This window comes from Maniola hyperantus, chromosome 21 (genome assembly GCF_902806685.2).
Source record: "Maniola hyperantus chromosome 21, iAphHyp1.2, whole genome shotgun sequence".
NCBI lineage: Eukaryota > Metazoa > Arthropoda > Insecta > Lepidoptera > Nymphalidae > Maniola > Maniola hyperantus.
In genome coordinates, this window is record NC_048556.1 from 4,269,059 (window position 1) to 4,284,422 (window position 15,364).

The following is a 15,364-nucleotide window of genomic DNA, read 5'->3' on the forward strand; positions in this document are numbered from 1 at the left end:
GTCTAGCACAGATGTGAGAGTAGGTAGGGTACCTGTTTGAATCGGGGTCGCGGGGTCGAGTCCCGCACGTGACAAATTCTTGTTCCGACTATTCACCTATTTATATGTATTATACCTACTATATTATGTTTTGCTTGTTCTATAGGTATATTTTATGCTAGCTGACCCGTCCCGACTTGGCTTTGGTAGAATTTCTGAAATACTTTTTAGTGCATGTAGGTAGGTTTTCTTAATAACATGGTCTGCGTAATAAATCTCAAGTTTCTAGGTCTACGGTGATATGTCATTCAATTTTTATCAATATATATATATACGAATACGAATGTATACACGATATATATATACGAATTAAATTGAAAATCTCCTGCTTATTATTTTATGTACAAAAATCGTATCGAATTGAGACACACGTCCATTTAAGGAAGTCTATAAACATCAAAAGAGATAAACATCAAAAAACTTAATGTAGTTACAGCAAAACAGTTGCTACGAGACGCAGAAATGAATTTAGATATCAATCATTTAATAATTCCGATAGAATCAACATTTATATTTCGGCTCTTTCGCCTAAACGCCCAATAAAGAATCGACGGGTTTACGACTCGCATGCGACATGGCGTGACCGAAAATACGATTCCCAATGAATTGTAACCGCACTGCCTAGCGTAAATACATCATCGTAATCATTCGCCGCATACATCCGTCTGTATGAGCTCTCCATATCGAGAAATATATCCAAACTCTAAGAGATGCCTAAGTACATACTAGAAGCATAGAAGTTCGTTTTTAGGGTTCCGTACCTCAAAAGGAAAAACGGAACCCTTATAGGATCACTTTGTTTTCTGTCTGTCTGTCAAGAAACCTACAGGGTACTTCCCATTGACCTAGAATCATGAAATTTGGCAGGTAAGTGGGTCATATAGCTTAGGGGAAAAATCTGAAAACCGTGAATTTAGGGTTAGATCACACAAAAAAAAATTAATTGTGGTCATGAACTAATAATTAGTATTTTCAATATTCGAAGTAAAATAACTATATCAAGTGGAGTATCATATGAAAGGGCTTTACTTGTGCATTCTAAAACAGATTTTTATTTATTTTTATGCATCATAGTTTTTGAACTATCGTGCAAAATGTCGCAAAAATACGACTGTAGTAAGGAACCCTCAGTGTGCGAGCCTGACTCGCACTTGGCCGGTTTTTATTCTTAAAATGCATTTTAAAATGTCACAAATCCGCCACTGTAATCCCATTACATATAATTGTATAATTAGTCTGCATCTATATATCCAATGACTCAATATCCAAGTCCCCAAAAAGGAAACCCACAAATGTCTACGGATTTTTATAAACAAAACGGCGGACGCGAAAACTGACCGACGCCGCCCATTCCTTAATTAGATTTTCATCCCGCTGCACTCTGACCGACATAATTACTACTCCTGACCGACTAACAAAAACTGTAGGTGATTTACTTAAAAGAGATCCACAGATAGGAGGAGTGCTACGGGCCGGTTTACCGAAAATCATTAGCGTCGAAGTGGATAGCTTAAGAGGACGGGTATATTTTTAATGCGGCGCGGGAGCGATGGGCGGCGCCGACTCACTACCGAGAAATGTTACCAACAGAAATCTAATCAACCATAATAACAGGTTACATGCACGCCGTTTGTTCACTCACTATCGACCGATGGGCTAATGTTTAATTAAATCACATTCGGTTTTTCTAATTCGAACCAGCTGCGCTCGTTCGTCTACGAGATAACGTTCTCTTGTAAACGACCAGCGACCCTTGCATCCAGCGAGTTCACGATTACACAGTTAGCGACACACGTCTAAAGGATCTAATATATCATAGATAAGTACGAATGCGCACAAAGAATTGATGGCTCACGGGGACGCATAAAGGGATTCTTCGGCTAAACAAATAGCCCCGCGACAATAGCTGGCTTCGTTTGCGATTCTGACGTAGTTGCTCGTTCCTTCAACGAAATCTTTTGTGTACAGCCCGAGGCGGTCGGCTCGCACCTGGAACTCACTAACGGGCCGACGCATTGTTTACCCGGTGCTAAAAAACTTACCTCCGAGGAAGTGGATTTTTAGTTTACACTTCGTCTTTCGTCGTCGTATGGCTTGAGTGGGTAAAAAATCACGGAAGACGCCCAGGAAGGCTCGATTTATGATGTAACATCTACAGGCCACTCGGGAAACGCTGTCGACAGATGCCGAGCACATGCTCCCGGATAATAGGTACGCAACAATGTCTCGGGTCTGTTTATCGAGTCGCCACTTCGTTTACGATTATTGCACTGTCTCGCTTTACACCTCCATATTGTAGAAACAGGAATAGAGGCGTGTGAAAAGAGAGTAGTGATAACAGATTCGTAAACCAATTACCCGCCTGCGCCGGCGCAAGTCGCCGCAGGCCCGCTACCTAATACAACAAACGAGCTGCGATTATGATACAGTTACTCGTGACGCTGTCATACTTTAATCGTTTGCTTGTGGTTTAAACTGCACTGAATTTTATTCAAAGGAAAACCCTTTCCTTTATTATCCACTAGATGATGACCGCGGCTTCGTCCGCGTGGATTTAGGTTTTTTAAAAATCCCGTGGGAACTCTTTGATTTTCTGGGATAAAAGTTGCTTATGTCCTTCCGCGGGATGTAAGCTATCTCATTAGTCATTACCAAATTTCATCAAAATCGATTAAACTGTTGGACCTTAAAAACCTAGCAGACAGACAGACAGACAGGCACACTTTCACATTTATAATATTAGTCTGGATATTTAGAACCAGCGACTCGGCCCGGCTTCGCACCCCCGGGGAGCTTGAGAGGAACTATTTAGTCAAAATCGGTTAACCAGCTAGCAGACAGACAGAAACATACATTTTCGCATTTAGTATGGATTCTTATGTTAATTTGCTTTCCCAAAGGCTAAGCCGCCGTCGAAAATAACTAATGCAGTTGCGCAATCTCTTGCATTCATTAAAATCTCTGCGCGGAACGAAAATACCTCTTTACACAAAAAACAATAGCAAATTAAAATCTCAGCCCGTCGTACCGTGTCCATGTGCGAAACATCTTAAGCAACAACGGTTTTCGAGTGTTAGCTCTCAAATTGACCAAGAGTTTTAAACTCGTACGAGAAATCGTCGGACTGTTTATCTAGTGCAAGGCGTGACGCCGAGTGCGGTACTCCAATCGAAATACACGTCGAGTATAAGTGGACAGTTTTATAAACAAAAGCAGTGCGTCGTTGTGTACCCAGTCCATTGATGAGATGCCGTTTCCCACAGCCCGCGACGACTGGTCGGCCGGTTAGGCAGGTGTCTAAAACGAGAAATCGAGACGTCAATCGCCGATTCTCCAGTAGAACAACAGAGACAAAGACATGCGTAGCGATTTCGATTTCATTGATGCCTGGCCGCGGGCTCTCAATAATTACACCACCGAACCAGATCGAGTACAACTCGTCACACAACCTATATAATGAACTAGAGCGCGCATCCGGTGGCCCTATTGATTGATCGATGATCAACGGAAGCCGGTTCGCGTGTTCGCATCCCCCTTCTTCCCCAAAATCGCATTTAAAATATTCCAAATCGATATCGTCCGCCTCCGATAGCGGGGCTCGGCCAAATTATCTGTTATTTCGCTTTCTTTTGTTTGTATCGGTGGATTTATTCTTTTATTTGAGTGACCTCTGCGCCGTAATTGCAGGTTACGAGATGCCGGTCCGGCACGTACGGTGTTGTTGCCCGTTCCGCTTTAAATGTGTTATTTATTTGTAAATTGGAACTACATTAATAGACGAGATCGGATACACCTTCATTTAATATCGTTCCAACAACAATTTTGGGATGATGAGTGTAATTTGTGAGTTGTAGTAACGAATAGTCTTTTAGCTCTGTAGAGATCGCAAAAAGCGTCGAGCAATTTTCCTACAAATTACTTCTTGTCTGCATTAATGTAGGGTTTCAACTTTCAACAATTTTAGGCCATAAACCTTTTTTTATGCTAGTCTTCAAAATGTTGTTTTACTTTTTGCTTCGACGTAATATATGCGTGCAGTTTAAAAATGGATGGTATTGAAAGGATCGTATATTATAGTTGCTGCAACCCTAGTGCACCTGAGATGCACGGTTGCCATAATTCTCCGCGCACATTCGAGTTAAATTGCACGCTGCTCCGACTCCGTTCCCACACATCATTTTTCTAATTCTCTCCGAACTCTGCACTTCGCTTTAATAACGCTTCTTTGTTGCAAACGTATCCCATTACATCTAAAATTGCCACACATAAGATTTATAATACCGTGGATTAGATATTTGGTTTCTTTTATTTTGATTCTAGATCACGATCTTAATATGATGCTCCAATAAAAAGCTTTGCGGGTTCACGCGCGAAAATCTCCAGCAACACGATTTACGCTTTCTATTCGAATCGATCGCGAATTGGATTCATTGATATTTATTATATTTTCGTTGGGCGAGCTTCGAGTGTAGGTACGTGTTTTATCTTCTGGATTTATTGCACAGATACGATCGGTGTAGGCTTACGTTAAATCGAATAAACTATGAGTTATTCCGGATTCGTATTGCGATTATTCATCGGCTATTACGGATCATTGCAGGTTGCGTAAGAATTCAATTCGAGAACCGAGTGATACTTACCTCCTTCGGAAGATGCATTCCGTTGAACGTTGTCGATACCTGTCGAGGCATTAAAAAGAAAGGGACTACTAAATTATTCTATGGAGATAATTTGTAAACAAAAGAGCATAAAGAATCCGATCGAAGATAAACCCAGTCTCATTACTCGATATCCTTTATCGCTGACACCCCACACAATAACGAAGAACAATTCTCCGCTATCCAATGCCATACGCCACGAAATTAGTCGGGATCGATCGTTTTTATATACCTTTTAATTTTGTTTCGCGTCTGGTTTAATTTTATCTGCTGTCGGGATTACCGGCTTAGGAATGTAACGTCGAGCGAAGCAAAAAGAGAAAAAAGCGGGCATACACGAGGAGAAATAAATAAAGGAACTGGTCGACGCGAAGGTTTCCCAGCGCACCTCCGCCTCTGTCTCACAGCCTTACATCGCTTTGATGAATGGATTGGCAGTTTATTTTTTCAAATCAGTGCAGGTAGCTTCCACGGTCCACGGTTCACTTTTTACGGGCAGTTATGTAATCCTAAGTATCATTGCGCGCCCTTTTCCGAGCTTATCAGTTATCTTCACATCTTTCTAGGGATAGCAGCTAGTTTATAGTAACGAGATACACGGCGCAAGAATCTAGTTAAAACTCTTAATCAATCAAACGAGCGCCAACGAACCAAAACAGTGAATCACGCTGGGAACAATGAAATCTCACGTTTGAATGCGGGCGTCAAACGGCCCACAGTAACAGGTCAATTTGCTGCCATACCCTTTCCCACGCTGATAAACAAATTACATTTTCTTTATCGAATTAAGCCGTGTCGTTATCCTTACCAGATTTCGATCTCTTTTTGGTGCATTAGCCAATTTAATGTCTTGCTGCGTTTTGTTTAAAGTTTGAATTTGTTTGTGATCACGATGTTGTTATTTCAGATACGCTCATTGCACGGATGACGAAGCAGAGTATAGCTGACGTCGGAGGCCCCTGGATCGAGGAGGAGCAGCGGTGGGGAGGAGCGGGGGGTCCGCATCTTAAGCTGTCCTACCGAGTGACGTGTGCGGCGCACTACTATGGCCCTGGCTGTGAAGTTCTGTGCAGGCCGAGGGATGATGCCTTCGGACACTACACCTGTTCCCCCACTGGCGAGATCGTTTGCAAGCCTGGATGGACGGCGCAATACTGCTCGAAACGTAAGTTCCCCTGCAGTTATCTGTGCCTATATTGGTTGAACCCGCACGATATGCGCTTCAGACTCTTTCAGATCCTTTGATCTCGTCTCTGGTTACCTCAATATTTCTTCCATAAATTGTAAATACCTAGTCTCTTTTTATCAGTAGCATACCAAATATTATGTAATGCAAATGTACGTGTTAAATAATCTGTATGGCCATTTGAGGCCATTAAAAACAGCATTCCCCAATTCACTCTTCCTCATTAATGGGTTACGATGACAAATTCGGTCGAACATCCTCTCATAAACCTAATTTGAACATGTGACCTTTCCCGTGGCGAGTGTATGGAGTACTTTCTAGCCTGAATAATGGTGAGTCATCGAGGTCAAGGGAGGTTCCCAACCTCGCATAAACCATAGAAGCTCTAAGCTATTGAACACTGACAAAGAACGATATTATGGAAATATCGAGATTTGCTTATAATAATTTATTACCTAAATAGGACCCAAGTCTTGTACTAACATTAAGACAGGTAATAGCTATGAAAACGTTTTTATTAGCCTAAAATTTTGATCACATGAAAACCAAATTATGTACTCAAAACAAGTTCATATCTCTATCAGGGTTATGTCACTTCCTGTTTTTAAAAGTAACTAAAAATTCGTTCACTTGTCGAAATTAAGATCATAATAATTTTTATTAGCAATTGTTTTAATGGAATTTTTCTCATCTTGTTATAGTTTAATTAGTTCTCCCGCGCTCGTTTTATTATAATCTTCGGGTCGTTGCTTCAAATATTTAACTTTAGATGCGTATCTTCATCCATCATTAAAGTTTATTGCGGTGGGTATAACTAAATCACTAAAATTAATGTTCGTTCAGAGTTCTTTTAGACCTTGATAGCTCAAGCATTTTATACATTTAATGAAATGATTTCTATTTTACAACCTATATATTGCTACCGATATTTGAGTTTTGAATTTTAGATTACATCATTTAGATCAATGAAATTATACTATTGTCCATACTTTTGAATTTTAGATGCTTTCTCTAATTCTAACTCAATTTACAATTTTTTCTTCAAAAGCAATTTTTTTAATTTTGGATTACATCAATAAAATTATTTTGTCCATACTTTTGAATTTTAGATGCTTTCTCTAATTTCACTTACATATTTTTTTCTACAAAATTAATTTCTTCAATGTATCCTAATATCAAAGCTATCTACCAACCTAGATCTGAAAATTGAAAAATTTAAATTGAGATCCAATGAAACTTAAATACTTACAAGGACATTTCATGGTAGTTGTACCAATTCGATTTACATAATTATGTTTCGTGAAACTATTTCGTCAGGCCATATTTCAATAGAAGCTTTAGCAGAACTTTAAACGTTTTTTGATTTGTTTAAAGATTATTTCAATTGGAATTCCTTTGCTACTTTATTTCGTTTATTTCAAAAAAGGTGTCGATCTCTATAATCAACTGTCTAAAGTTCTTAGATCAAACTTCAGCCTTCCACGTCTACCTTCACTACCTGAATGTTATTGGACCACTGCAGCAATCAAGTACTTGTCATTTTGAGCAGGGAGCCGAAAGATTCAGGAGGCGCAAGACCGTGGCATGTGGAAGTCAAGAGACTATGTCCAGGAGTGGACGTCTATCGGTTGTTAATGATGTTATAGAAATTGGAGTCTTCTTTTAGATTACAGTGAACGCAGAACTCTGAACTTAGAACTCTGGATCGTTGACTGTGGGATTGACTCCTAATATCAATAGAAATTATTATTAGTTGGTCGTGCTGTCACATAGTTGACGTGGAGCGTGTGACCGGCGACCGCCGTCCGTGTGGTCTGTTTGTCTTGAATGCCGGATTCATAAACAAAAGCAAGCGAGAAACCGCCGCGACCGGCTTATTAGCGACATTCATTAAACCCCTCACTTTTTATTATCACTTCCATACTCTCCAAACGTTTTTACTGCCGGTTTTTTAAATACAAAGTCTAAATACACAATGTGTTTTAATTCATGCTCAGCGGTGAAAGCCTCGTCATTACGGAGATTAGCCTGAGCGATTAGATCGCACCCACTTTTACCAGTTCCGCGGAGCATTTGCAATTTTAATGAATCGCGAACGGATGGCCGTCAGCAAAAAATCTAAACGTTTCAAACGTCATTACAAAGTTCTGACGTATGTTAAGCACATCGCGTCTCGTATTGTAAAACAAAGCGGCTCGTCTCGAGATGCATTGTGGCGGGCGGATGTCGCGTCGCAATCTCTGCAGCCCCACCTGCCTTCGCGTTCCCACACTCCGGCGCCGCAAAAAAACGCGCCGGAGAGAGACAGCGCGCCGAGCGCCGCGCCGGTAGCGCGCCCTCCCGCTCGCACGCCAGGGCTGCGCGCTTGCCACCAGCCATGCGATCCTAGTACCACCACGCGACGGGATAACCACGAAATCACAATTTTCTGGTTAAAAAGTAAACAGCTGCGGTCGACAAATATGCCAACTATTTTTGATGAACGAGAAATATCCCGTCCTATTCGTGAGAGAAACTCGAGGCGGCTACTTTCACCGTAATCTTCCGTCGCGGATTGAGGAAGCCTAGACAGCCCTGTTCCCGGAGGTGCATCGACGATTATTAAAATATAAAAGCGAGAGACGCGGCCATAATGAAATGAAAACAACGCTATGCGATCGCACACACACTAACAGTCAGCGCAACACAGACGCTGCGAACCGGGTCAAAAACACCTTTAAACGAGAACCGAACACCAATCGAAATAAACTTTGTACTTGACCGTGTCATGATACTTGCCTCACATCTGCCGAACGGTATCTCGCCTTCTGGGAAAGTCTAACCATCCCGAAAACTTATTTGCATGTCCCGCCAGCATTATCCGCGCCGTCCGGCTCTCCTTCCTAATGATAGGGTAAACATCGCGAGAGGAGCCCTTTACGGCCGCTTAATTTCGCCTAATTGTTAGCGAGAGTGAAGTTCTCACGAATATTACCTTCTGTGCGATTCGAATCCCACGCGCACCTAATTTCCGCTTAGAATAGAAACAGATGTCGGAACAGTTAAATATTTGCCGATCCCAACACGTGCATCCTCGAGGAAGGACGCTTTTTGTTACCTGACCTGAAGGCCCAGAAACTACTTCTTATTTGTGTTTCGAATGTCCAAAATTCCGAACCACGGCAGGGCGCGGTGCGGCGTCCTCAACTCGGTATTAGAAATCGATACTCGTACTCATTGATAATAATTAATAGGTTGGGGAGCGGTAAACATCTACTACACGCCTCTCGTGTCCACTTACCCCAATATTAGTTTGAAGTGTAATTTTTTACGACTCCCGTTTTACCTACCGTTCAAGGGTTACGATAACGCAGGTCGAGTGGCGGTACATAAAGTGGATTGCACGACGGGCAATGATGCCGGCACTCGAATGAAAGTCTTTGATCCGCCTTCGAGCCGAAGAAGCTTGGCGCCCTCCATTCTTTTCGGCGATTTATATGCATCCTATAAACTTTTATTTGACGCTAACAACCGCACAAAGGTCATGAGAAACCGAAGCGATTGTTAAAATTCAAATTTCACCTGCGAAAGTATAAACTTCGCTTTGCGAAAGCGGATTATATTTTCAATTTTATCTACAATCTCCATATCATCGCGGCGTATAATACAATATAATTCCATCAATTTGGTTGAGCAATTCGTAAGCGGCTTTGCGAGCACTCCGACTCAGTTTGGGGCTTTGTTAGCCGCTGCTGGCTGGGGTTAAACCGATATTACAGTCTAGGGAGCGGCGGCGGACTAATCTCCTTTATTGCTGCGCTCAGGCTCGGAAATCCAGAGATATAGCCGCCGCGAGACCGTTTCCTCGTTCAATTTAGATCGCGAAAGCCAGCTTCGAATGTGCATTTGGATAGCTAATGTGAACAAAATGGCGTCTTAGTATTTTTCTAGCGAGTTAGGGGACTAGTAACGGTCGAATGACGGTTAGACTCCCCGCGCTATCTGCCCCCTCGTATTCGCTCCGATAACTTGCCCATGCGCACCCGACCGACACGACGCCGCGCCGCGCAGAACATTCAAAACACTATTTTTTACAATGCGCACCGTGCCATTACTACTTCACCTTTTGTTATTAACATCTTTGTCTGTACTTAAACCGCAATGCACGCGCAGTCTCGGTTTGTACCGGCACATTTTCTTCACATGGTAGCCCCAGAACAGGGTAAGGTTCGCCGAGTATAACACGTAAATCACGCGGTTAACGATGCGCACATATTACGTTCGTAATACATCACGTCCGCATAAAATATGAATCTTTACAATCCAATATAAATATCGTGCCATTACGAAACGAGCAGCGATACGCGTAGGAATGAATTCGCGTCCTGGAAACGCGTAGGCATGCAAATAAAAGAATAATTAATTTAAGAAATAGTCTGTATAGGATCTTGCCACGGCCGCAGTGGAAGATAAACGATCGGTGCGCGTGACCTCGCCCCCGACTCGGGACGCTAACGAACCTCTCTCTTTGTTGCCGTGTCCTTTGCGATGCCTCATAGATTCCGTAGCTAAAACGCGAAACTGCGTACCGGTGAGGAACTATCGACCGTTTTTGCTGCGAGTATCACCGCTACTCGCACTTGTACTCCGCTTTGTCTCTGCGACGCGCTAACGAACCTATTTCTTTTGTTGCAGCGAGATGCCTGCCCGGCTGCGACGCGGAGCACGGCCACTGCCTCAAGCCCGACGAATGCATGTAAGTGTCCACTTCGCACCTTTGTGCTAAACGTCCCTCCGCCGCTGAATCATTCAGCCGCCTCATTGTTGCGCCCGGAGGAGCATTTAGTCGCTCGTTATCACGTCGTATAGTTTACTGACTCGTGTCTTTGTTTGTCGCAGTTGTCATTCGGGCTGGGTGGGCGAGCTGTGCGACAAGTGCGAGCGGCATCCGGGCTGCGTGCACGGCACCTGCTCCAAGCCGTGGGACTGCATCTGCGAGGAGGGCTGGGGCGGCCTGTTTTGCAACCAGGACCTCAACTACTGCACCAACCACAAGCCGTGCCGCAACGGCGGCGTGTGCCACAACACGGGCCAGGGCAGCTACACCTGCGTGTGCCCGGCCGAGTACACCGGCCCGGACTGCGAGAAGTCGCTGCACTCCTGCTCCGTGCGACCCTGCCTCAACGGAGGCGCCTGCGTGCCCGATGAAGGTGGAGAACTGTCGTGCGCGTGTCCGTCGGGCTACGAGGGAGCGCACTGCGAAACTCGAAGACTGACTTGCGCCGACCGACCCTGTCGAAACGGCGGCACCTGTGAGCCTCGACAATCCGGCTACGTGTGCCTGTGTCCACCCGGCTACGCGGGTCTCGACTGCGCCGTCGAGGCCGACCCTTGTGCTGCCAACCCTTGTCGACACGGCGCGACCTGCACGCGGGCCGGAGACGGCTTCCAGTGCGCCTGCAAGACTGGCTACAGAGGCAACCGGTGCGAAATCGACATCGACGACTGCGCGGGCGTGCTGTGCGAACACGGCGGTACCTGCGTCGACTTGGTGAACGGGCAGCGATGCCAGTGCGCGCCCGGCTTTCTCGGCCCTCGATGCGAAACACGAGTCGACTTCTGCCTGGCGAAGCCTTGCGCGAACGGCGGCGAGTGCCACGTCCTCGACAACGACTACGAGTGCAGATGTCGACCCGGTTTCGCCGGAAAAGATTGCAGTATTGACGTGGACGAATGCGCTTCATCCCCTTGCCGGAATGGGGGGACTTGTCGAGATCGCGTGGATGGATATCATTGCAACTGTCCGCCCGGATGGGGCGGGAAATCGTGTACGGTGTCGCTGGCGGACTTCGCGGCGGCCAAACCGGCGGGGGGTCACTTGAGAAGAGTCGGAGACGAAACGCCGGAAGAAGAGAGCTTGAGTGGAAGACACGTGGCGTTGATTGCTGCGCTGTCGGCTGCGGTGCCCGCGGCGGCGCTGGCGGCTGCCGTGGCCGTCGCCTGTATCAGGAGGAGAAGAAAACGCGCGCAGAACGCGGCGGACGCCGAAGCGCGAGCGCAGAACGCCGCCAACGCGGGCGGCGGCGGGCGTGTCATCAGGAACACGTGGGGCAAGTGCGAGGGGCCGGTGCCTGAGTGCCAGAACGCGCACAACGCCGCAGCAGAGGAGTGCAAGCGCAAGACGCTTAACACCGAGAGCGCCGCGCGGCTCCTCGCGGCCCTCGACCCGCGACTGTCGCGGCTCTCCGCGGACTCGGCGTATTGCGCTAATAGGTATGTATTTATTCTTATGCTTTTATACCAACTCTTTCTCCTTTATATTCTTCTGTTTCTATTCTTATACCAACAGCTCTAACAACAAAACTCATTAAGTTCCGGTCTCATCCAAAATTTATTTAAATTTATTTATTATATGTGCCAGATTGACAAAAGTCTGCAGGTAATTTTGAATGTTTGTTTTCCTCAATGCAACAAATAGCACTCCGCCGCTGACTTAAACGGTTCTGTTTGAAAAATGTCACACACTCATTGTAACGTGGGACATTTTTGTCACTCATACGTTTTCTCCTAAAGACCTCTTCACTAAAACTTTCAAATGAAGCTAACCCGTTTCCCTGTTTGTTGCAGCGATACGTCGCTCGTGAAGCGAGCGCTAGAAGGCGGAGGGGTCTACGTGCTCGACGACCATTGCCTGCCGCCCACGTTTGCGACGCAAGTGTAGTGCCAACTGACGCGGCAGTGGACATTAACTTATTATTTATTCACAACGGACGCTCGTGCGATTCAGGCTGTGCGCCGCGTGTACATATAGCGTAAAGTGTAAAGTGACCCCTGTATAGACGGCTAGTGTTAAGTATTCGGATATATTTATTTGAGCGCGATCCGTACGCCCTGTAAATAGTAATGGCCGATCGGATCGCTTTTCCACCCTTTATCGGCAAGCGTCGCCCGAACTGCATAGTGCATCTACCACATGGGGCCTCTGTTCTCTATGACATTGAAGACTGACGTGTTTGACGTCACAAAATTAATTAATAAATTGATTAAAAGTAATTTTGTGACGTCAACACTTTATGCATCTTACGCAAGTACTGTCAAGTTCACGTCACAATTATTTGCGACTCACGCGCATTTTAATGGCATAGGTTAAGAATAGGGGCCCACATTCCATATCATAAATTCGAAATTTGAATAAAGCATTCGACTTCGAAATTTGAAATTGGTATGCCTTTCACTGATGTGAGCTGAACACTCGTAAAATGAACTCTAGTGTTGTGAGTTAGGGTTGTGTTCGGCAGCGGGTGAGGACCGCGCTTGCTGTGGGGTAGTGGACTGCGGTCCACTGTCTGCGATCTCTGTAGGTAACGGTGAAGCGGCGCGCGCGGTCTCGGTCCGCCGCGTGGTCCGCGACTAAGACGCGATACTGGACACCACTATTTACTATCACAAACTTTGTTTACCATAGACAATTTTATTTTTCATTTCTACAATTTTTTACATTCTATTTTTAAATCTTTTTACAACCTTCCTGCACCAGCACATTTTTTATATATTTTAATGTCTTTTTTCTAAATAGAGATTAAAAATAAATCTTTGTGATAAGAACTCCTTGGTAGTCAGTATCGGTTCTATGATTCACACCCCGCTGTCCCTTTTTAGACTCGCACCAGTATAGAAACCAAAACGTGCGTTAAATAAGATTTTTAGACTAATTAAAAAAATAACGCAAATCGGCGTTTATCTGTTTTTTTACATTGATTATTTTGTGATTGACTAATTGTTGTCATTGTTCCTATGATTATGATTGTTAATTTAACACTTGAAAAAAATCTTGTTACGGTTTTTTTGAAAATCGACAAAGATTTTTTGCACACATAGGTACCTTTTATAACTTTTGTTATATCTGAAATTTAGTAAAAACACGTTCCTCGATCCGAGCGCCATCTTTGTTTCCTTTACGCGCTAAACGTGGAGGGGGTAAAAATCGCTCTCGAATCTCAGTAATTAACAGCGCACGTAATTAGATCATAGGATAAAAGTAATTTGTGTACTTATAAGAAACAAATGTCGAAACCTAAGTCATTGTGTATAAAAAAAACTATTAAGTTTTAGTTATTTAAGTATATTCTCCATTACTTTGGTAAGAGTATTGCGACAATACGGTGTCATCAGGCAACATAGGACTCGATACTGCAGGTTGTTGTAACTTATTTATTTGAATGCGTCCAGTGCAGAGTTGTTGAGTTTCCACGCGTGATTCCAAGCCACGGCTCGTCGCATGTTCTGACTTACCGACGAATGTGGGACGCGCCGTCGACGAATCGTCGTTAGAAATAATTTATTTTAAATTGCCTTTTTATGGAAAGTGGAGCACACTGTAGATATTATTTTTTAAGCGATAGGGCGTTACCTCTTATGTTGCCTTTTGCGCTCATAGATTAATGAGGGTTAAACGACAAAATTGTAAAATTTATATAAAAACTATGAATAGACTGATGATCAATAATAATGTTCTTGTATTTAATTTTTGTAAGATGACAAAATGTAAGAATAAATTATGTGAAAATAGGAAAACATTACCAAGCGAGATAATAATCATATCTAGTGTACTTAATTGATCACAGTTGATTGTGTGTCTACCTTTCATTTTTCTTTTTGAGAACATTGTACATTTTTTTAAAGATATTTTATGCGCCTAAATATAATAAAATTCGTTTTGAAACCAATAAAATGACAGTATTTTTAATTTATTTATATAAATAATTATTAAAACAAATGATTGTGAATTACTTTTAATTTAATTGAAAAATCATGTTTAATTATTTTTTGAACTCTGTTTTTGAATTGACTGAAGCGAAATTGTCTTCTTGATTTGTATGTACACATTTAAATGAGAATAATGAATGCATTTATAGTTAGGTGTGAGTATACTGAAAGACGAAAAAGAAATTCAAATCATTCCATTTCTTGTAAGTTGACTATTGTAAACAAAAAAAAATATTTTCTATCTATCTATTTTTATTTTGCATGCGAAACAAGTGATTATCTTTAATTATATTCTATTTTTTCTTTAGTTAGATAAAGCGTAATAATTTATTGTCTTTTCCTTGTGTTTGCTTTTAGTATATTCACATTTTTTTTCTAATTCAAAAGAAAAATGAAAGCAAATCCTAAGTAGATGGGAAGCGTAAAAGATAACTCCATAGATCCTATCACAAATAAAGTCATTGTAATGTAATGCGGTGATATATTTGCCAGCGTCAAGCGTGTATGTGACGAATGTGTATTATTGTGCAACGATGCAAGGAGAAATAAAATGTTAATAAACAATTGTTTACAAAAGATTAAAAATGCATTTAATTTCTTACCCTGATGAAAATGTTCTACAGTCATCTAATTGTCGTTTTTACGGTTCCGTACCTCAAAAGGAAAAAAATAGGCACTATAGGATCACTTTGTTGTCTGTCTGTCTGTCGCATTTGTCGAGAAAACCTATAGGGTA

General features: G+C 43.0%; 1 protein-coding gene across 1 annotated transcript in view; it reads left to right on the forward strand.

Annotated features, from left to right (window-relative positions):
• The window catches only part of Delta (neurogenic locus protein delta), a 67,342-nt gene extending 52,129 nt beyond the window's left edge, over positions 1–15,213 (forward strand). Inside the window, exons 4-7 of the mRNA XM_034979978.2 lie at positions 5,605–5,862; positions 10,558–10,618; positions 10,762–12,135; positions 12,490–15,213. Of these exons, the coding sequence (XP_034835869.1) occupies positions 5,605–5,862; positions 10,558–10,618; positions 10,762–12,135; positions 12,490–12,583 (1,787 nt within the window). The 3' untranslated portion in view covers positions 12,584–15,213. The remainder of the gene's footprint in view (positions 1–5,604; positions 5,863–10,557; positions 10,619–10,761; positions 12,136–12,489) is intronic.
• Positions 15,214–15,364: the final 151 nt, after the last annotated feature.